This window comes from Falco cherrug, chromosome 13, assembly GCF_023634085.1.
Source record: "Falco cherrug isolate bFalChe1 chromosome 13, bFalChe1.pri, whole genome shotgun sequence".
Taxonomy (NCBI): domain Eukaryota; kingdom Metazoa; phylum Chordata; class Aves; order Falconiformes; family Falconidae; genus Falco; species Falco cherrug.
The window spans coordinates 10,619,492-10,642,763 of record NC_073709.1 but is presented as its reverse complement, the minus strand read 5'-3'; the positions used below and the strand labels follow the sequence as shown (position 1 = coordinate 10,642,763).

General features: G+C 38.5%; 1 protein-coding gene across 6 annotated transcripts in view; it reads left to right on the top strand.

Annotated features, from left to right (window-relative positions):
- The window catches only part of KIF16B (kinesin family member 16B), a 142,274-nt gene that overhangs the window by 89,226 nt on the left and 29,776 nt on the right, over positions 1-23,272 (top strand). For 3 of the 6 annotated variants that reach the window (XM_055725896.1, XM_055725897.1, XM_055725898.1), the window contains 2 exons: positions 6,179-6,301; positions 13,439-13,528. In XM_055725896.1, coding sequence (XP_055581871.1) covers positions 6,179-6,301; positions 13,439-13,528 — 213 coding nt within the window. Of the gene's footprint in view, positions 1-100; positions 4,513-6,131; positions 6,302-13,438; positions 13,529-23,272 lie in introns of those variants that run through there. The other 3 variants (XM_055725900.1, XM_055725893.1, XM_055725899.1) reach the window with 3 other exon arrangements.

Genomic DNA, 23,272 nt, shown 5'->3' with positions numbered 1-23,272 from the left:
GAACAAACCTAATCAAAATCAATCCTCAATTTAAGAAATGTTCAAATTGGAAGATTTTTATAAAGACGTTTCTGTTTTCTTCTTTTGAAATTTTTAACAGAAAAGTCAACAGTGGCAGCCACATTATGGCTTTCCATTTATGTCTAAAGATGGCAATTGTGCTTCTGAGTTGTGTGGAGAAAATACAGGAGCAAGAAACCATAAGAGATGGAAGCCATATACAGAGATGTGGGATTTATTTCCCAGTTCTGGAAGAATCTCCTCCCCTTTTACATCAGTGAAGGCATTTGAGAATGAAAGGAGTAATTCAGAACAGGAGAGCTTTGCCTGTCATTGTGACATTGAAAGTAGCTTAATTCAGTCTAAAAATATTAATACTTTACAAAGTAAGACTGTTCCTTATCAGAATGCGTTATCTACTTCTTTACAAAGTCATGACTTAAATGATGTGGCTTATTCGCTCTGCAACGTTGAAAATTTCAATCATTTTGATGATAAAATAATTACTTATCCGGATTGCGACAGCTCAAGAACTGAATCAGATTGTTCCCACTTGAAACAGCTGTCTCCTGTAGGATCCTTAATGGGTGCAAATGAGCAGGCTGGCTCTAACAGCATATCGTGCCTTCTCTTTTCTCAGTCTAATGTGTGTTCTGAAATAGTAACTTGTAAAGAAAACAGCCCAACTAAGACAGTGCAACCGACAATCAAAGACCAGTCTAGTAATTCTCAGCTTCCAACACAAAAGGCCTCTGATTCGATTTCTTTTAAGTCAGTATCTTCTCATTTTGATGCGAGACCAGGACACACCTCTGGTTTGGGATATCTTTTCAGTAAGCTTTCCTGCCTTTGCAAAGATACCAGTAGTCAGCTGCTCAAAAGTACTGTGGTTTCAAAACAAATCAAGGAGTTGGGAAGTCTGTGTGGCAGAAGTGAGAGGTGTGCACAAGCAGTATCATTAATAAAAGATCTGCCACTTATAAGAAACTTGCAAGTAAATGTATTCAAGTCAGATATGAATAGAGACATGTCCCACTCTACAGATGATGCCAAAGCTCGTACTGAAAATGTTGTTCAGCCTGAATCCCCTGTGCAAGAGTCTATCATGATGCGTGTAAGCACAGAAGTCTCTGACGCCTATGCGAGAAAGCCCTCTGAAGGATTTGCATGCTGTTGTAAAGATGAAGAGCTGGAAAGCAGTCTTGTGTTAAGACAGAAATTTGTGCATTTTCCTGAACTCTTTTTGAAGCTTCAGGTCTGTTCTCTGGAAAAACTGCTGGAATTTTTGACCTGTGCCCTACCTCAAATTTGTATTAGAATGGAGGAGTTGAAAGGTATATATTGGCTCGCTGTTTGCAATTGCAGAAAACCTGATCCACAACCTGCTTGCTTGCTTTTGTTCAGCTCTGTTCTATATGTTGTTGTTTCATCAGTCAAACAAGACATCTGCCAGAGTTCCTTGGCAATGTTTCATGAGGTTCCCATCATCACTGTAGAGGAGATTCAAGTTGGCTTTGCTGGACAGAATATTAGTCTTCTGTGTTCTGCTGAAGATGGTTTACTCACAATATTTACCTATAACAAACATTTCACTCAAAGAATTTGTCATGACCTAATAAGCGTTTTGATTTCAACAACGGATGATGCTGTTTATTTATATCACCAGCTCTTGAAAGACAATTTGATGCAGATTTCACTTGACTGGACATCAGAAGTAAATGACTTGGTTTTTTCAAATGGACTGCGGTTGTCCTGTAAATTTAGAACTGAATTGGCTGATCTGGTTTACTTGCTTCATGAAAATATGGGAAGTATTAAACCTTCATTAGGTGACATTCATGTACTACTGTATGCCTCAGTGAAAGTAGATTGTGCTAATCAAGCTGTGTACAGAGTTCTTGTTCTTACAACTACTCATATAGGTCTCTTAAAGGAAAATAATGTCTTCTATCCCACACCTAACTTTGTGGATGCTTCGTGCCAGCAATCACAATTTGACAGCCTTCAGTTGTACAGTTTGAATGATATCCGATGTGTAGTTTTGCCAGACAAAGAGGATTTCACAAAAATTGAACTTGTGTTTTCTAGAAGGAGCAAGGCTGGATCTGATTCAGGAACTGGTTTTTCTAAATACTGTGAAAAAGAAATAAATACTCAACTGACAGTCATTCCATCAGTTCTTCAAAGAAGTTTGCATATTCCTTTGGAAATCTGGAAATTAACATTCAGTTCAAGTGAAGAAGCCATTTGGCTTATTATGCATCTGACTAGGTGTTGAAATCCAAATACGTTTAGATACATTCAAAATAAGACGCTAATGAATATTGATAAAATCCTTTTTGATAAAATGATTTTTTATTACTTGACTGCTTGCTTTTTGGGGGTCTGTGATATGCTGTAGATACATTTCCTTGGGAAAGTGAGGAAATTAATGTTGGGTGGATCAGAACTGTAATTACAGCTGTGTCTTCCGATTTCCATTTTGGCTGTGTTTTCTGGCTCCCTCCATCTACTATCTGTCTTCATTAATGTCTTCTCCATTCCTCCTTGATTGCCTTTTCCTTAATCTTTCCGAGTGTCTTTGTTTTTCATGCTTCTCATTTATTTCATGCCCTTGATACCACTTTTTTTTTTTTTTTTTTTTTTTAATTTTCAATTCACTGTATGCTCTTAATACTAAGGAATTTTACAGCTTTTATACTTGCAATTTTGGGAAGAAAAGCATTGACAATTCTTTTCTGCTTCAGAGTTTTTCATTTAAGGATTATTGCATTCCTGCATTAGAATTCATCACAAGTGCAAAAGCAATTGTGTTTGGCTTATTCTAAGTCTGTTGGCTGAGTTACCATGGATTGATGGATTTGCCATACCTCTTTTCTCCTGGACTTGCCCCCTTTGCCTAGGGTTAGGAGAGTGTAGGCTAGTGAAAGAGAACAAGATCAATGCAGAGAACATCCAATACTCTTTTAAAATTTCCTTTGCCCTTCCTTTTCTTGCAGGGAAGCAACGCATGGCTTTGTCATTCTGATTTATTTTGACCAAATAGTTAACTTGTACTCCTCCACCACAGTCTTTATATTCCCTTGATGTGAGCGTTTAAGGAAAATGTGATGTGAAAATGAGCCTGGTTCAAGGGTGTAAACAGAAGTTGGTTGTACTTTAAATAGCATTTCAACCTTTTGTCATGCTCCTATACCTGTGGTGAGACACGTGGTTTGGGGTTTATCATCTGCATACATGTTTTTCATGCTGTTAAATGGATAGTTAGCCTGACAGATGGAGTAAGTTTAACTGTAGGGTTCTCTCCATGTAGTGTGGCCTGATTTCCTCTTTTTCTGCTTGCTTACTAATGGGGTTGTTGATACTGTGAGACTGCATCCCTTACAGTCTCTTTAATATTACATTCCAAGAAATAATGGAACTGTTGAACGTTAGGAAAACATTTCCATTAATTGGTGCTTGCCTTCAGCTTAGTACAAGGTTATTCTTTACCTGTTACCCCATCAGATGTTCAAGTAATAAATAAGCTGTTGTCTCCCATCTCTTGTTTCTTCCCTTGTAGAGGGAGCTGAATACCTTTTGAATCCTGTTGCTTGAATGTGCCATCTGCCTTGTTTGAGGAAGATGGCCCTTGGCAGAAAAAACAGTGGTATCTAATCTGAAATTCTAAATTCTGTAAGCATATTGCCAGTAGAGGTGCAATCTTCTACTAGACAGAGTTAGACTAGTCTCTCTACTAGTGTAAGAACATTTTCCATTTGTTCTTACCATATGTTAAAACATGATAATATAAATCACGTGGGATTTAAAAAGAAATAACTTGCATTGGACGAGGAAATTATCTCTGGAAGGATGAACACTGGTTTGCATAGAGAATTATGGTCTTTCTTTTATCATGACAAAACTTTCTAGTATCTTGAGGAAGACCAAAGATGAGCAACATGTGTCATGTTATTTTGAGGTATGTTTTTTGTTTTTAACAAAAAAAGTACACTCAAATATCTCATGGAACGTGTAGTAAACAGGGTAGCTATGAGTTGGACATAACCTTGTCTCAGTTCAGTTCAGGAGTGGCTCCTTCGTTGACATCCCCAAGGCGTTTCTTCTGAGCCTTGCTGAACGTCAACTTTGAGTGGCACTATCTGGGAGGACTCTTAATCAAGGCTGTTAAAGGAAAGTAATTTCTGCAACTAATTCCTTTGCAGATTGTACCCTAAAGTTAAATCTGTACGTGTGTTCCCAATAACATGGTTTTGCTCTTCTGTGTTTGTTTTCAAATCTAACTCAAATATTCTGTGCTTTTATGGAAAAATTACTTCAAAGCAATGTCTTTTATTCTACTGTAAATTAAACATAGAATAGTGATTGATGTTTATGAATATCAAAGCATTATTTAATGTATTAGGGTATATTTTTCACAACGCTTTCAAAATAATTTGAGATTATTTTCCTCTCTATTAGCTGTTTGTAATAGTTATATGAAAATTACCAATAAATTACATGTTGAGAGAGGTGGTTTTGAGAGTGGCTTTATGGTTTTATTGTTGTTTTAAAACAGATTATATTGTTGTCAAGGCAGTGAGCTCCTCTTTCCCCCAAGGAAAAATTGCTTACACTTCTACACTGCAGAAATAAGCTGTAGTTGAAGAACCAGTAATGTGGGGAGAAGTGAAAGAAGGGTAAAATAGAGAGGAGAAAATCTTTGTTGTGTAAACAAATGTCACTAAAAATATTTCCCCATTCAAACACAAACATTTTTTACACTTTCACAAAAAAAAAAAAAAGTTTATGGGAAACACCATCTAGATAAAGTCAGTTAATTGGAAATAAAATTCACTTTCTTTGTATTTTCTTTTTCACTACTCTTAATGCTAATGTTAAGGGAAATGACATCGGTGTTTATAGTTGACTCGTAATGAAATAACAACCTCCCCTTCTCTAGAGCCAGATGAGGATGCCAGAAACCTCTGTAAGAGGCAGCTTTCAGAGAGGCTTTTGTGAATGAGTTTCAAACTTTTCTCCAGTAGGAGCTGGAGAATAGGAATGTGTACTGGAAGTCACCAGGAGTTGCTACAAAGAAACCAAGTGTCTGTGAGCAGAAGTGCGAGCCATTTTCACATTTGGAGATACGTTGGTCAGGACTGACGAATTTTGACCAAGCAACATGTCTTGTGGTAGTTGCTAAAGGACTGAAAATGAATGTTGAGAGTACAGTTATGGATCAAGTGATGAATAGGGTCACTAAATAAAAATACTTGACATGGTCCCAACTTTAAAATGGTAGCTTTTCAATCTTTTTTTGTTACTGCTAATTTACATTTGTCATGGTGCTGTTATACTTTTTTTTAAAGTACAAGTTCATTAAGTTTTCAGACCAGATATGTTCAATTGAAGAAGGGGAGGACTTCCTAAAAGGCATTTTCTGTACTTTATTCACTGTAAATGCTTATGATACTTTTGAGCACAGTCACTGCAAAGCATTAATCTTTTCAGTTGCAAAAATATTTTATATTTGACATCAGAATTACAGATTTCATCTGGTCAGAGGATTGTGCTCTCATTACAAATAACTTTTTAGATCATTGTGTCCCGACCCTGCAAATTTATCATAGTTATCGGTTAATTAGTCAGAATTTAAAGAAAATAATAGGAAACTGTTCTGACAGTGGATTGCTATGTTATCTGTACCTTACTTAATTATAAATGAGTTTGAATTTTTAAAGTCTAAGAGCTTTCTGAATTGCCTAGATCCCTTGCAGCTTTGCATAATATTGTAAACAGGTTTGTTTTATGAAGATATACAAAAAGTATGGCTGACTGTGAAGGCTTGATTAATTTACTTTTTTTTTAAGAGAATTGATATAAAATCTGCTTTCCTTTGTTTTTATATCTAAGCTGAAAATGCCTTTTCAAAGAGAAAATAATATTTTTGAAGACACTTCAGCTTAATTTTTTCCATGCATAACAGAATGCTAGGGCTTGCTTATAAAAGGAGATCCACTTTGTTTTCAAATAATTCCTTCATTTTAGAAATAATTTCTGCCTCCTCCATGCTCTTTTTGTCTGCTCTTCTGGCCAAGAACACTTTCTCATTTTTAGTGAAGTTGTTTTTGTTTTTTTTCCTTATGTAGTGATTTTGGTTTTCCTTTGTTCTCCCTATTTGGTATGCACACGAAAGCGGATGGTCTGTCGTTCACTGGGAGCAAATCCAGATGACCTAAAGGACCCTATTAAAATTAGTATTCCACGCTATGTCCTGTGTGGGCAGGGAAAGGATGAACACTATGAGTTTGAAATAAAGGTAAGTGCTTTTCCGTTGCTTCACATTGTTTGGGTTCTCTGTATATTTTGTACATTTATACAACAGTAGCATGGTCGTAACAATAGAAAAATACCTTTTGTATAAGACCAAATAGTTCCTAGTTTGCTCTGTCCAACTGTCAGTGTTCACTGTGACAGCATCACAGTTAGTGAAGATAGAAACAGCAGCTGGAAACGCACCTGAGAATCTGGAGATTCCAGAAATCACCTTACTAATTCCAATGAAATGTAGGTTTTGTTCCACAAGTGCAATTGTTGGTTCTTTTTCTGTTGTCCAAGTGGCCTTGGTTAATCAGTTAAATAAGAGAGGTTGTGAGAAGGCATGCACAATACAGGACACTGTAAAGACAGGTATTTTCAAAGTGGATCAATTGTACACAGGAGGTTGGTGGTCCGACTCTTGGAGTGAGCAGTTCCAGATCCGTTGTCAAATAATCCAGTTGAAGGTGTTGCAGAGGTGAAGATTAAATGTAGAATAGTTATAGGAAAGAGCTTTTTTGAGATGTGTGTGTCAGGTATAGAAAATGATTGGACTTGAAATGTTTACCTGTACTAATGAAAGCATAATTATAGGTATTTTTCACATATCTGCAACAAAGGCTTTGATTCCTTTCAGTCTGTCTTTGTTGTTCTGATTGTTTCCACCCTGCATTTCCAAGGTCGTGCTTCTCCAAACTGTTATCCATTTCCCCTCTGTTCTAGTGGCTTCCTCCATTGCTCTTCTGCGCAGAAATGCTGGAAAAAAAATGCATATTCATTATGTTTCCTCTGGTATGAAGCCAGTGTTTTTTCAAAGCAAAATGTGAAGTCTAATTGGAAATGTGCTCTCAGTGCATGTGGACATGCAGCATAACTGATGTACATGGCATCAGAGACAGAACTGGCAGCCTTCTTCACTGAATGTACTGCCAGATGCTTTGTTAGCTGGTGCAAGTTGGAGGAGTGACCTGCCCTCATAGTGTGAAGAACCATTTTTGAACTGTGCTCACATTCTCTTTTACAAAGGCTTTTCTTAAGATGGGTAACCTTAGCTCTCTTTGTGTTAATTAAATTTTCATCTTAAATCATACTGCACAATTTGTGGATGTAATACTTCCTTTTGCCTTTTGAACTTTGGATTTTCTGGGGCCAGTGAAAGCCCAGAGCCAAAGAGATGCTGAGAGAAGAGTAAGCACATAAGAAACTTCCCCAAGGACTGTTCTATTCACCATCTGTTTTCAGCACATGGAATTTACTGAACTGGCTAATGGTTAAGGAAGGTAGATAAAGTAAAAATGTGTTTTCTCTTTTTAGTAAGTTGGTGCATTTCTTTTCCCTTAATCTCTAACCCATGTAATCATCTGCAAAATCTTAGGAGGAAGGGGCAGTAAGTATTTGCAGGAAGACTTGGACTTACCTGGAAGGAAATGTAGTAAAAGAAAAATGTTAGAAGGGGAGTGGGGTTTGTAACCAGGAAGGAACAGGAGGATATATCAAGAAGAGAAGCCAATGCAGATGCAACTAGGCTCCAACAGTTCTGTTGCTTGTGTTTTGTTTCTGTGAGGAGCAGACTTGTGACCTACCCTCAGTAATGGTATGGAATGAATGGATGCTGTAGCTAAGAGCAGTGTGTATGGAATGGCTGTTCTATTCTGTCGTACTTGCCGGTACAATCTTTTGTCTCTGTCCTGTGCCACCTCTAGTCTGCCTTTGAGAGAAACTGCTGCTTAAATAACTGCTTTGATGAACTTCAAAGAAATGGATGACATATGGGGTAGGGAATGGGCTATCACTAATAATTTTATTCCATTGCTGTCAGCTTCCTTAAAGCACTAAATATATTTACCGAAGTTGCTATGGACCTTGGTTTGGCAGTCTTTGGGATGTTTCTTATAGTCATTCCCCTACACAGATCGATCAACTGTTTGTTTTTTCCTTTACTTTCAGGTCTCTGTATGTCACAGTGGGCTACTTTTGCTGTGGTCAGGATTTGTCTGCAAGCTACAATCCACAGGCCTTTCACAAACTTTTCTATTTTAAACCTTGCCCCTGCAGAGCTCCCAGCTCTACTTTGATCTGTATTAATCTTCAGCAGCTGCTACTGTTATTCTTGGGAAATCAGAACACGTGGAAGAGTGATTTTTTTTCTCTCTTTCTTTCTTAAAAATCAGGAAAACAGGAAGGCAGGGCAGGGAGGAGAAAACATGTACGTGTTTTTTTCATCCCTTCCTGATGCATCAGTATACAGTGTCAGTTGTGGAAATAATTCCTAATTTCAGCCTCACTTTACTTAGTTCAAGTTTATTTTCAGATAACCTTGTACCAGAATACATGTCAGTCTTGGGGAAGGGCTGGTGTTAATCTTGATTCCTTTGCTAGATCCCAAATAAGCTTTCTTCACCAAGGTTCCTCTTGCTCTTGGGAAAATGGGTAACTGACCTGTTCGCATGTAACAGCACTTTGAGATCTGACAAAGGGTCAAGGGACAATTGAGTTGAATTGTAAGACACTCCACAAACTTTTGAATTCTAGAGGTCTCAGAATTGTTTTCTTCAGCAGATGTTTCTAGTCATTGGGTTTGTAGTTAAATCCTGGCATATTGCTGTACAGAGGAACAAATACAATTAATTTCTATATGGAACAAGTACATAAATTTCTTCTTGTGACATGCAATAGTAAAGATTATTTTCTTTATATGCCAAAAGAGGGAGAGTTCCACTTTTCTTGGCAGCATCATGGTGAGTTCGTAAGTCTTTCAACAGTAACATAGCATCCAAAAATATTTTCTTTTAGTGCAGGTTTGTCCATTGAGACATATATAACATTTGGGAATGGGCCAGCAAAATGGTGTGTCCGCTCAGGTTCTTCCACTGGATACAGATCCTACTTTAGCATGTTGATTGAGTCTCATGAGAACCTATTGGAGGCAATTCAAAATAGAAACAAATCCATATTTATTAGAGTTAAGATAGCACCCTCTGCTTTTGCAGCAAGAGATGTCGTGGAGCTGTTTGTGCTGGTCTGCTGTTAAGTATTCAGTATGAATAGATAAATTTCCAAAAATCTTCCATTTTAAGCGACAGTTTTACATTGTTTTTAAAGACAATAAAGTAGTAACTTAGTCAGGTCTAAACATATTTATGCTAAAGCTGAATTAGAATACCAGTAAACTATTCTTGTATTCTCCCCTTCCTTTCATGCTGTTGTGATACACAGAATACTCACAAGGCCATGCTAGAAACAGTGTGTGGGAAGAGCTTTTGCATCGCTAAGACAGTTGGCATCTTTTACAGACAATACCTGTGGTTGCGGGTAGTACCTATGGACAGCAAAAGGAGCAGCCAGGCAGCAGGGGAGGAGGAACCCCAGCTCACATAAAAGCACACAGGGTCTCCCAAGAGCAGGTGATGGAAGCAAAGCCTGGAATCAAGCACAACCCTGCAAGGGATCCTCTGACAGGGAAAGAGGGAACGTTTTAGATAAACTTTCACATTTTTATTCAGCTTCCCCTAGTTGTTCCAAGTTCGCTTATTTTATTTATCCTGTTTGATATTCTTTCAAAACTGGCTTTTTCTTGCGTTTCAAAACCTTTCAGTCATCTCTGATGAGTTCCCTGTAGGAGATCTGGGCAGGTGCACCCCAAAGCAGTGTTTTTCTCCCAGTCCAGTTGCAGTTCTGTTCAGCCAAATGCTGTGGTGGGTCTTCTCAAATGTCCATGTTTCTAGTCTTAAGTTTCTTTCTGAGATCAGTGAACTGTTGCAGAATTGGAGTAAAGCAGCAGTGCTCATTGATACCTAGCTCTTAAAGAAAATGATGCATGCCCCATATGTACCTAAATTAGAAAAAAGAAAAAGCCCAGTCTTCCCTTAACTCTATCAGATTAATACCATCAATAATAAACAAAAAAAGGTTGCAAGAAATTTTTAGGCAACCTTTAGATTTTTAGATGCTGTAGTCATAGACAACGTGAGGAACACTTTCAAGTAGGTCCATTTTGAGAAATAGGAATTTTCGCCATGACTGTAGACAGTTTATCCAGCCCAGATAAGTAAGGTGGCCATTTTCTGGTGGTTTTTTAATTGCTTCAGAATCAGGTGGAATATTCCCTCTCCCAGGTTTTACTTCTATTTGCGTGGGGCAGAAGGGGAAAAAATTCTGTGACGTGGTTTATTTTGTCAGTCACCATGAGAAGGAGACAGGACTGCAGTATCGCCTTTCAAATTTCTAGGTTTTACGTAGGAAATGGTGCACTGAATGAAAAAACAAACAAAAAAACCCAACAACAAACCAAAAAACCCAAAACAAACCACCACCACCACAACCTCACCACCCCCATAATTCTGAGGCAAGTCTGGGGTCACATAATTGCCCAGATAAGAATATTTTGAAAATCTGTATTACAGATTTACTCAAGCATGTGTTTAGTTTTTTTTTTAGTTTAGAAAATATTTTTCTCTACTATATTAGCAAATTACAAGTGAAAATTAAAGGGCTTTTCAAATTTGCTTTATTTTTCACTGTAAAAAAGATGTGCATATATCCCCATCGCATACTTCAGGAGTATATAGTCTATCATATAGCTTTTTTAAATGAGGGAAAAAAATGCCAGCTGAAACTTGTTGGATCAGCTGTAGGAGTAAAACGCCCTGATCTAGACATGCTGTTGCTATGCCAGGTGCACTGTAATTCTCCTCTTTAGGAGTGGAGTTTTATCCTGTCTGGCCTAACAACATTATTGCTGAGCTTTGGGGACCAGTTAAGATTTTGTTTAGCCTTGAAATTCATTTTCCATCAATAATAGCAGTAGCAACAATAAAATTTTGCAATGCATTACCTGCTAGTCTAATTGCAAGAATTAGGAAAGTAAACAGAGGGTAACAGGGACTGAGTCGGGTCAATCCAAGCTGCCAGAGAATGCTCTAGAGAAAATCTTTCAGTTCTTAGGCAGCACAGATACGTGGCTTTGCTCTTCTTCTTGTCTGTCTCTAACAAGTTGTTCATTAAAGTTTGTAGAAGAAAGCTAATAAATAATCGGCTGCAGGCAATTTTGAGTATGGTTGGTCCCGCCATATCACCTAGACAGCTGTCAGATGCACTGCCAACAACATCGCTGGCAAGCTGACATACATGCTCTTCCCCAGGCTGTGTAGCTGGCGGAGTCCTGGATGCCTTGTGCTAGTTGCTCCCCTGAAGGCACGCTTCTGCGGAAAACCCTAGGGAAAAAAAGAGATCACTTTTAAATAAAGATCATGTACGTATGAAATTATCACAGCAAAATTTCCTGACTCGGAGAGATTAAAATGCAGAATTAAAGCAAAAAGAAAGCACGAATGAGTAACACCTTTATTTTATGATTATCCATTGTGCTCTAATGTTTAACTGAAATCGCAAAGCCCTTTAAAGTAAATGTTCAGAACAAAATGGTTAATTGGTTGAGATCAGTGTAGTATGCGTATTCCTGAAGTTACATTTTTAGTTAAACCTGCCTATTCATTTTAAATCCATTCACCTGATTTTTAAAGTTAGACACTGTTAACAACTTATTGCATGGATACAGTCCATCATGTAGGTGTCCTAATAGTAGTCAAGCTTATTGGTGACATGAAAGATGAATTTTATCAGAAATAATGAATTTGCATTGTGGAGATGTGGTAGAAGAACCTATGTTTTAATGTTTGTGAAAAGCTTTGAGAAGGCCAGTCTTGTTTACTTACATCTTTTAGTTAAAAACAGAGGTTAAAAAATAGGAAAAAAACCAACCCCAAAACCTGTTTCCTGATGTCATAAGACACAGTATTTTTTGGTTTCTAAAACACTTCACCCAGTTTCCCTGTTGTATACAGCAGCAGAGGCAGTGGGGTGGAGAAGGGTGGGCCAGAGGGGAGTCTGTTGTGAGCATGGGGTAGCAGCTGTCAACAGTGGTGCTTGGGTGTTGGTTCCCTCTGGCTTTGTTACTCGGGTTTGTTTTCCTCCGACTTGGTTATTCTGCTCCATTGCAACTTTCTTTATCTCCATAACTTTCTCATATGCACAGTAGCGAGGGAACTACTTGATAATTCGAAGTCACTTTAAGATTAAAAAGCCTGTGCCTTCATAAATTGTGTTTTATGAAAATGCTTATTTTTGATCTTTGTGCATAAAATCGTAGCTAGGCAGAGGTAGTGTCACACATTAGGCCTGTTAAATTAAAAAAGCAGTGGTCTTCCCAGGTTTAGGCAATGCCAGCTGGCTTTGTCCAGCTCTGCTAGACATGCTTATTCTACCTGCAGCATTGCTTCTTGGTAGCCTTGGACCACTAGAGCAACAGAAAGATTTGGTTGTAAAATCAAAGTCCCCAGTCACAGTACTTTTATGACCCACTTACTGATTTCTTTCATTGCACCTAATTTCAGTGAAAATTTTTGCCCCCTGAAATTTTTGTTGATTCCTCAGTTCCAGGGAGGATTTTGTGAATAACTGGTGGTAAGGTTGGCTTGCCCTCCCCCTTCACTCCTTTTGCTATGCTCTTTATTCACAGGAGTAAGTAATTCTGTAGATTTTAACGAGACTTCCTTTATAAATGGGATGTTCATAAACATATTGATGACACAGACCAAGACTCTTTTAAAGGAATGTCTTCTACTGAAAGCTGGCATATATAATTTTTTACCCTACAAATTGGAACCCTGTTCTATGTGGTTATGAGCTCTTTTTCTGAGGAATGCGTATTTATTAATTGTGTATATGTGTGCGTATATGTATGTGAGACTGTACATTTCTCTGAATGTCTAGAGAGGCCACGCTACGGTTGTGCATTCATTAGTGGAACACCCACTGACTGTAATGCTGAGAGGAATGCTGCACCAAGGAATGATTTGGGATTGGGGATATTTTAATGTCTTTATAGCCTTGTTAAACCACTCTGGAATAAGGAATAAATGCGTTCAGGTTTTCTTGCTTTGCAATCGGTGCTTCTTATTAAGCACAATTCTGCCACTGTAATGACAGAAAAATTAATTTTATAAGTAAACTTACAAAAGCTAGTAGATTTAAAGGAACTGAGAATTGCCCTTATTAATATGATAACCTTGTATCCTGCATGGTTTTTACTGTTGTGTGGCTTTACTTTTGTTTCTTCTTTTTGTATTGTGTGATATAGATAACAGTCCTGGATGAGACCTGGACGGTGTTCAGGCGGTACAGTCGTTTTCGAGAAATGCATAAAACCTTAAAGCTGAAGTACCCAGAGGTAAGTTTTGGTAAAACTACTTTTGCTGAAAAGGGTGGAGGTAGAGACTTGAAAAGTTTTTTTTGAAAGGTGTTTACTCAAAAAGGGGCGTGATTTGAGATTGCCAGCATGGCTTCACCAAGGGCAGGTCCTGCCTGACCAGCCTAGTGGTCTTCTGTGATGGAGTGACTACATCAGTGCACAAGGTAAGAGCTATGGATGTCATCTCTCTGGACTTCTGTAAGGCCTTCAACATGGTCCCTCAAAACGTCCTTCTCTAAAAATTGGAGAGATGTGGATTTGATGGGTGGACTATTTGGATGAGGAATTGGTTGGATGGTCACATCCAGAGGGTAGTGGTCAAAGGCTTAATGTCCAGATGGAGACTGGTGACAAGAGGTGTCCCTCATGGGTCCATATTGGGTCCAGTACTGTTTAATATCTTCTTCAATGACGCAGACAGTGGGATCAGGTGCACCCTCAGCGAGTCTGCAGATGACACCAAGCCCAACCAGTGGTGGGGTTGACACACCTGAGGGACCAGATGCCATCCAGAGCGACCTGGACAAGCTCGAGAAGAGGGTCTGTGTGATGAACCTCCTGAGGTTCAACGAGGCCAAGTGCAGGGTCCTTCACCTGGGTCGGGGCAGCCCCCAGTGTCCATGCAGGCTGGGGTGACGGGATTGAGAGCAGCCCGGCGGAGGGTACTGGTGCATGAAAAGCTGGACATGACCCAGCAACGTTCCCTCACAGCCCAGAAAGGCAACCATGTCCCGGGCCGCATCAAAAGCAGCGTGGCCGGCAGGTCAAGGGAGGACATTCTCCCCTTCTCCTCCGCTCTGGTGAGACTCCGCCTGGAGTGTTGGCCCCAGCTCTGGAGCCTGAAGCCCAGGGAAGACACGGACCCGTTGCAGTGGGTCCAGAGGAGGGCCACAAAGATGATCAGGGGGCTGGAGCACCTCTCCTCTGAAGACAGGCTGCGAGGGTTGGGGTTATTGAGCCTGGAGAAGAGAAGGCTCCGGGGAGACCTGATTGCAGCCTTCCAGCACCTAAAGGGGTCTTGTAAGAAAGATGGGGACAACCTTTTAGGCAAGGCCTGTTGCGATAGGATGAGGGGCAATGGCTTTAAAGTGAAAGAGGGCAGATTCAGACTAGATACAAAGCAAAACGTTTTTACAATGCGGGTGGTGAAACACAGGCACAGGTTGCCCAGAGAGGTGGTAGATGTCCCATCCCTGGAAACATTCAAGGTCAGGTTGGACGGGGCTCTGAGCAACCTGATGTCGCTGAAGATGCCCCTGCTTGTTGCAGGCAGGTTAGACTAGATGACCTTTAAATGTCCCATCCAACCCAAAGTGTGCTGTGTTCTACGATTCCTCTCAGCCGTATGCTTCTAGTAAGATTGGCAAGCCCTTCAGCAGTTTAAAACTCCAAGGCTACTAGATACAGGATGGATGTTGCAGTGAAACTGTGCCTCCATGTGTTGCCTCTAGCTATTAATTCCCTTTACTGCTGACTGGCATTGTTCCCTGGTGGTTGCTGCTTTGTTCATTGCAAAATACTTGCAGTCAGATCATGTCATCCTGACAATTCTTCATTTAAAAGAGCAGCGTTGTTCCACAGATACCCTTTTGTAATAGTGGTTTCCAGGTTTCTGCAAAATGGAAAATTGATCTTTCTGACCACCTTGGAGACTCTGGGCATTCAGGATATGAGGAGCTGTGCCTGACAGAGCTTTAGTTCATTGCAGTGAGCATTTGTAGAATTACAGTTCTTGGTTTCTGCATCTAACTTTTAATTATTGACACTTTTCTTCCTTTCTACTTGTCCCCTTGCATATTAGAAGTAATAAATCATTCAAGCAATGGAAATGATTCCGATTTGAGAGTTAGCACGAGAAGCCTGGGCCATATATTCATGGACAATATATTAAAACCATTAATATGCCCAAGAAAGAGAGAGATGCAATAGTGCGAAAGTGCTTTCTTGGTGTTCATAGATGTATTCTTTAAGCTAAAAACTAATTGAGCATGGAACGACCTTGGATTTTAAAGGTTAAAATAAGTAGATTTGTGTTTTGTAGGGATTTTGGGACTAAAGATCGTTCCCATTAGAAAACAGTGTGAAACCAGAAATTGAAACTACCATGCACCAAATATCTAAGGAAAAGTTTTTTGTTTTGTTTTGTTTTAAAAAAAAAAAAAAAGAAAAAAAAAGAGAAAATAAAAAGAATAGTTCATCTTTTCTGATTGTCAGAAATTTTTTAAAGGTAAAAATAGATTTTGAATGGAAAATTGAAATGTGCTTTTTCCACAAATGCTTTTAAAAATATTACTTGTGAATGAACATCAGTATCATATTTTTTATTTGAATGAATTGCCATTTCTTCTTGGATGTTAGAGTTATATTCTATCAGCAGTAATATCCTAATTACATCTAGCTCTTGAAAAAAACAGCTAGGCAGTCATTCAGTTGAAATAGAAAAGGGCTGACTGAATCCCTCTGCAGACTGATCTTCCCCCATTAGGAAAATGTGTTGGAGTAGTCTTTTTCAGAGTCGGTTATTGGTCATGACAGTACGTTGGGAAACAATTGAATTTGGCTTTTACACTTCTGTCAGAGGGGGATCAGCTTCCTTCTTGTATGTAGTAATCAGATTCAGGAGGAATCTGATGTTATCAAAGCCACTATTAATATGTCCCGTGTGCCGCAGCGTATTGATGTCACCTTTTTGAATCAAGCATTTGTGATGCACAGTACAAATTCAGGCTTTTTTTGGTGTTACAGGAGGGAGTGGGGGGTTATTATTATTTGTTTTGAAGAACTGTGAGAACATAAGAGTGTTGTTACAAGGTCAAGATGAAGTCCGGCTTCTGAGAGCGTACAATTGAGAAAAAATTCCAGTCTAGAGCAAAGGTACATAGTTTGCTTCATCCTGGAGTCTTCCCAGCTGAAGTTAATTTTGTTGTAATTATTAGTTCATTATTAATATTTTTCCTGTGGATTTTTTCTATATTTTCCGTTCTCTACACCACTCACTTTATAGGCAGTTTTCTTCTGCTGCTTTTCTTTTAGCTTCTTCCCTCTGTTTGTGGTCGTGCTTGCAAGGTCAATATATTCTCTAGTTTAATGTGCCAGTGTGTTTCTTATTGACATGCCTGTGTTGCTCTGTGCCTGCATCTTAGGTAAACTTGTTGAGATTCACATCTAGTACATTAACAGAATTACTGGTTTAACTATGCAGATGAATGAATTTCTAATTTCCACATAGGAAATGCATTGGCGTGTGTTTTATTAAATTATCTGTTCCTTTCTCAACAATTTCTGTCAGTTGTGACAAATACCAGGTCTTACAAGTTTGCCAATATAACTTTCTCTATAAAGATGAGACTCTGTGGAAAAGCATAGTAACGTGTTTAGCTTCTGATATACTTGGAAGAAACATGTAGTCATGTTGCTTTCTGGAACAATAGATCCACAGCTTTAGTAGTATCTTCTTCCAGCCTTTATTGAGCCTCCACAACAACCTTCAATAAATTGAGTGAGGTTCAAGTACGTGTATCTTTGCTAAGTACAAAGCACCCTAAAGTTCAGCAGAAGCAAGATAAGCATTTGATCACTTCATCTTACTGCTTTTAGGTAGGTACTGTCACTTAAGTACCACAGTTTCAGAAACCCTTGCAGCACTGATGTTGTTACTTCTGTTTTGCACAGTACAGGCTGTGTTGTGTGCATGCCTGCTTTGAGGCTTAGGGTACCGCAAGGAAATGGCAGGTTTGTGGGCAGAAGAAATCTAGTTAATAGGCAGTTGGCTGCTTCTGCTCTTCAGCATTTCTACAAACTTCTGTGTCCTTGTTTATCAGAGAAGAAAAACACATTGTGATGAATGAAACACGTGATACCGTGCGCTGTAGTAAAGATTTGGTATTTAGTTTTTTTGAAGGAATTCATTAACATTGTTATACATGTAAATTATCGATGGCTTCCCATATTTTTTTACCTTTATTTAAAATAGCCTTGATTTGTGGTAATTATGGATTAGTTTTCCAGTGTAAGTAGGAGTTCAGTTTGTTTGGTAAATTGGAAATCATCTGTCTACTTTTGCTCATCTGTCATTGACCTAATTTGGGATTCACCGTGATGCTAAAAGGCATTTTAATACCAAACTTGGCAAAGTTGCATCCTTAGTTCCTGTATGTTATTTCAAAGAAACTTCATCCTTAAAAGCAATGTTATCAGAATCCATCAGAGTTGAATTTCATTTTGCATAGTTCACCTTCCCACTCTAAATTAATATTTATAATGAACAGCAAAAATACTGTGGACGTGTTTAATGTATGAGTGTCCTGCTTTTAGAAGTGAACTTTACAGCTCATTAGTTGCTCAGCTCTGACTTACTACATCAGTATTTTAATAATTTGCTGATCTTGCATTTCGTGTTGCTGCCACTGAATTCCCAAAGGAATGTATTGGCAAACTGATTTATTAGGAAGGTTTAAAAAAAAAAAAAAATCTCTTGGAAGAAACTCTCTTGTCTTACAGTCTTACTAGATGCCATATATTTTATATACCTGCACATTTCTTCTAATGTAATTAAGTGGCTGCTGACAACTGAATATCTAATTGAAATGTGTCACATGCAAATTTTGAAAGACTGAAGAAGCTGCAGCAGGGTGAGATTGTGCCAGTGGCAGATAAGTACCAAGAATTGAATAGTGCCTATTTTTTTAGGCCTGCATGATTTTCATTTGCCCGGCTTCAGCTTTCGTATGCTGCTAGATTGTTAATGACTCTCTTATTATTTTTGGAATTTTAATTAAGGCCATACTTGGCTTTCAGTTGCAGTGGTCTCTGTAATGAATATATTTTTGTTTGTCATTAGTCAGAAATAGGAGCAAATGGGCTTTTTAATAGTGAGAACTTTCAGGGTAACATTCTCCTTTTTCCTCCCTCGTTTTTCATCTTTTTCTCATCAGTTCATGGTTTTGAAATACAACCGGAGTGCTGGTTTCTGCAGAAAACCTTCCCTTCCTGATCTCCAGCTTGCTGTGAGGGAAAGCTCGCTCTCCCATCTGTGTTAGTTCAGCCGATTTGAGTGATGCACTGTTGTGCTGGCCAGTGTTCCCTTCTTAACACTTTCTTGTCTCATCCCTCTTTCAAAAGAGACGAGAGGAACAATTGTCCATTTGTCTTTCCCTACCCAAACCCTAGGTTTATGAAGTCTTTCCTTCATCTGGGAATCCTTGATTCCCACTTGTGTCCAGGTATCTAAGCCAGCTTTTGTGGGGCTTTTGGCGTAGGCTCTGCTTATGGAATTCCCTGTCGATCTTGAAACCTCCTTCCGTGTGCATAAAAATGTCTACATGGTGTTAAGGGAAATGCCTACTGTTGCGACATTTTTATTACTAGTAGTGATTTTCGACTTAAAATATTAGTAAATCCATGGAGAGCTGCCAAAGAGAAGCTAAAAAGTATGCTTGCATTTATAGATTCATTCATGGAGATAAGGACTTATGTGTGTAGGCAAGATTTCTGCAGGAGTGCCAAAGCTATCAGCTTCTAGCTTATTTAACAGAATGTAATAATTTGTGTACTTGGATTTGATGTATGGAGGTATGTATAAGAACATATATTTGTATCTTTCCCAGCTAAAGCACAAAAAGACTATTTATAATTTTTAAAGAATTTCAGCTCATGATCGAGCCAGCTTCCCCTGGTTTTTTTGCATCTTACATGACTGAATGGATGCGTAATATCCATATCTGAAACAGCAGGAACATCTACACAAACTTAAGCCTTCAAGCCAAAGTTACTGTGTGATCAGCCTCTACCCCCATCTGCTGTTCCCACCAGGGAATGGAGCGTGTGCAATATACTGCGGGAACACGTCAATGTCGTGGGTTGTGGAGGTCAGGATTAGGATTAGAAACTGTTGTTTAGCTGCCAGAGGTTTTCAGGTACATTAAGTATTGGACAGTAAGGATTGTATTTTATAACCATTAAGAAAAAATGCTCTCTGGTTTCCTTTTTTTTAATTTTTTTAGTGTAGTGTTCTGGAGGAAGAGCTGTCATTGGCAGTGTCTATGAGTGTTATATATTCCTTCTTTCTATTTCTGAAGGTGATATCCTCTGCTTATCAGAAATCTCTTTGTTTGACAGACTATCATTTTGTTTGAGTGAACTTGAGGCACTTGTCAACTGGAGGAGTTAACAGGCTGATCTTTGCTTTGCATACCTGTGAGAATTGCCTGGAACTCAAAGGGTAGAAAATCTTTGTCAAGCTTTTCAGAAATAGTACGTTAATGCTTTTGAAAATATTTTGAATTCAAAACATTTGTTTGCAATCTTATTTGAAAAATATTTTTAAATATTTCAGGTTTTTTGAAACTCAAAAGTAGTCTGTCCATTTTTTACTGTAAGTATTTTGGATCTCAGAAGAGAGACAAAAAATGTTTTGTATCTCAGTGAAGCCAGTTCCTGTTTCATCCATCCATCCATGCTGCTTGCAACCACCCAACATTTTGTGTATACATCTGCTACTAAAATAGAACAGACAGGTTTTTGAATCCTTTCTTAAGTTCTGTTTAGACTCTTTTCTGGTAGTGCTTATTGTTTAGGAGTAATTCATCTCTGTGCTGATGAAGAGGCATGAACTGTTCATGTAACCACCACCGTCTGATTTCACTGTCCTCTTCTTTTGCCTCCATACTTCTTTTTTGGGTGACTGCCACAGAAGGATCTCCATTTTCTTTTTAAGTGGTCCCTACACTTGGTGCTCTTTATAAGTAATAAGTGGAGGAAATCTTCAACACTGAGTGCTGGCACAGATAATGGTGAGGGGATGAGTTTGAGATTAAGCCATTAATTTTAGGACACCATCCTTGGATTCTGGAAGAGGTTCTCTCCAGGATCATTGATAAAGAAATGCAATTTTGTGCTGACTTTGAAGACATGGTTGGTGGGGGCTTGGGGATTTTTATTCTTCCCCCCCGATAGTCTCAAGGATAATTAAGCAATTTCTGTGTATTTATGTAATTATTAAATTATTTTTAAAGTCTTGCCAGAGATGCAGAGTTCTCCTTCCTAAGGAAGAATACAAATAGAGGAATTAAACTAGGAACAGAGCAGTAAGGCAGCAGACTTGTGCAGAGCACTTAGGGCAGCATTTCGGCTGGGATCTTGGCTGTCTGGCTGCTCTGATGCTGGTTTGTAACTGTGCAGCTGTAGTGTTTCATTAAATGTAAAATTAGTGTTAATCTCCTGGGATTGCTTAGAAAGGGAGAAGGATAGGGATGCAGTATCTTTGAGGTACTTGGCTTGCAGGGCTGGTGAGCCAGTTGCCACCTAACTAGTGAGCTCCTGGAGTTCAGGAGATGCTTTGGCAGCAGAAGTCAAAAGCTTGTTGCATCAGAGCTAGCTAGCCTGAAGCTCTGCTGGTTTTACCATTGGATTTTCTCATTTACTGGCATCAGTAATTGTATATTTAATTCATATATAAGATTTAGGTATTATGTTCACATCGAACGCAAAATTCCGGACATTTGGATGCTTGTAGTGTTCAATTATAAGTAAAGCACTATAGCTGTAAGGAACTGTAAATAAAAATTTCTAAGATGGTATTTGAAATTAGTTAGTTCTGAAACCTGCAATACTTGTGCCAAAACCTTGATCCTGTGGTGACTGAAGTCCCAAACTCTTCCCAAGTTCAGTGACTGTTGAGATTGATGTTTAGAAATTCTTGCGACCAAGAAGCAATTTAAAATCCCAGGTTACGTGTACTAGAGGGAGCAGGGTGTAGCATATAGTAATGAACATGATGGTACAAACCTTGCTATAAATGTTAGCTCGTTATTTTAGAAAGTATAGGTTTGTCTCTATATGGATTCTTAATTCAGGTTCTTTCAGCCTCTAGGAATTCCATGACCCTTAAGTAAGCATAGTCTAGGACAATATTTTAAGATTTATTTCTGTATTTAAAAACTTGATCCAGTGAAGAGATGAACTTGTTGATGTGTTTTGTCTGGACTGGAAGCATGTTTCTGTATATTAACTAGCAAATTTGGATATTTTTTTTTTTCAGTAATCAAGAATATGTACTGTAGTTTGGGTTTTATACAACAGAAAAAGTTAATAGGAGTAACAAATTTAATACGGCAGCCTTAGGACAAACACCAAGAATGCATAAGCCATCTAAAAGCCTTCTTTTTTTTTTTCCTTTTTTTTTTTTTTTTTTCTTCCAGAATCTGTATATTTGGGTACAGGTTAAAATGAAAATTGTTTGCAGCACTGATGTGCTTGTAAATAGCAAATGCTATGTATGATGTGTATTAAAAAAATACCTCTGGCAGAATTATAAGTGTCTAGAAAAGCATTGAGAAAGTAGTTTTTGAAATATATATCCTAAACTAATGGCAGACCTTAATTTTTACTTTCTAGCCTAGAACCTTGGTAGCTTTAGTAATGTATCTTTCCATAAATATTGAAAGAAAATGAAATTAGAAATTTTTTTAATACATATTTGTATGTAAACCTTATAATACTATTACACAAGGATGTGATTATAGCCTTCACCTTTATTCAGTACAAATTACAGTAATTATGGTATAGATAATTTTAACATTCATATTCCTGTCACCTATAACAGCCAGGAAGTATGTACGCAGGGAGCATATTTTCACATACACGATTCCAGCTCCCATTCCTAATAATACTGTGGTGAGAACGTTCTAAAGCCTGCAGCTTTATATGAGTAGTACTTCCATATCAACTTTAGTTTGCCAGTAGCTACAGAAGTGATTTAAGAGGTATATCCTTAAATGCTTCATCTGGCCATTCTGCAGCACAAGACTTTTGGCAGCTGATATTTTTAAAAGAAATTTTAAGACCTTCCTCAGTACATCAGTCTACAAATGAACAGGAGAATTTGTCCCCGTAAGTAAAGCATGAAAAATGTCGCTGCTAACCGTATCATGTAGTTCAGTGCAAGCCTGATTATGGGGATGTGTATTTGTTCCACGTGCTCCCGCTGAATTCATAGCTGCTAACTAGGACTGGAGCATCTGAGACACAGCAAACCCCCTGGCGTATTTGCCTCCGGCACAGCATGCAATCGCCAATCTATTTCTAGTGGGAAAATGGATTTGGTGTGTAAATTTCTTGTCATAAAACTGAATCTGAATGTGTAAGAGCCTTGTGAAAGCCTGGGTTTGGGATTAATTTATGATTATTGTGGTTTTGGGTGCTAGATTTGTGCAGTGAAGTGTTCCCGGCTTGGTACAGGCAATTCTGCAGAAATACAGTTTCTCTGCATCTCTTCTCCTTCCCCTTCCTTCCTCCTCTGTTTTGGTCAGTGATGAGACCTGTGGTTTTTTTGGTCTGTCCTAAGCAGCTAATGAAAACTCTGAGTTTCCAAGCAGTTGTCTGGGAAAATACTGTTAGCTTTACAGGTCTTCCAATAAATTCAGCACGAGACAAGATTAACCTGCAGACAGACATCAAAGGCCAGTTTTCACTGATTGTGCTGTGCAAAAGTCTCACACATTAGTAATGTAGAAATTGAAAAAAGTAGTATTTGGAGAGGGGCGAGTCCTTCATCTCATAATCAGGAACATTGGACAGAATAATTGCTTTGATTATTTGATAATCTGGTTTTCAAGGCTCTGATCAATTACGTCTTCTGAGGATTTGTGAAGAACAACTTGTTCTCACTATGTTGATCAGGAATATGCGCTAGATTAAGCAGACTTTTCAAATAGAGTCCTTTTG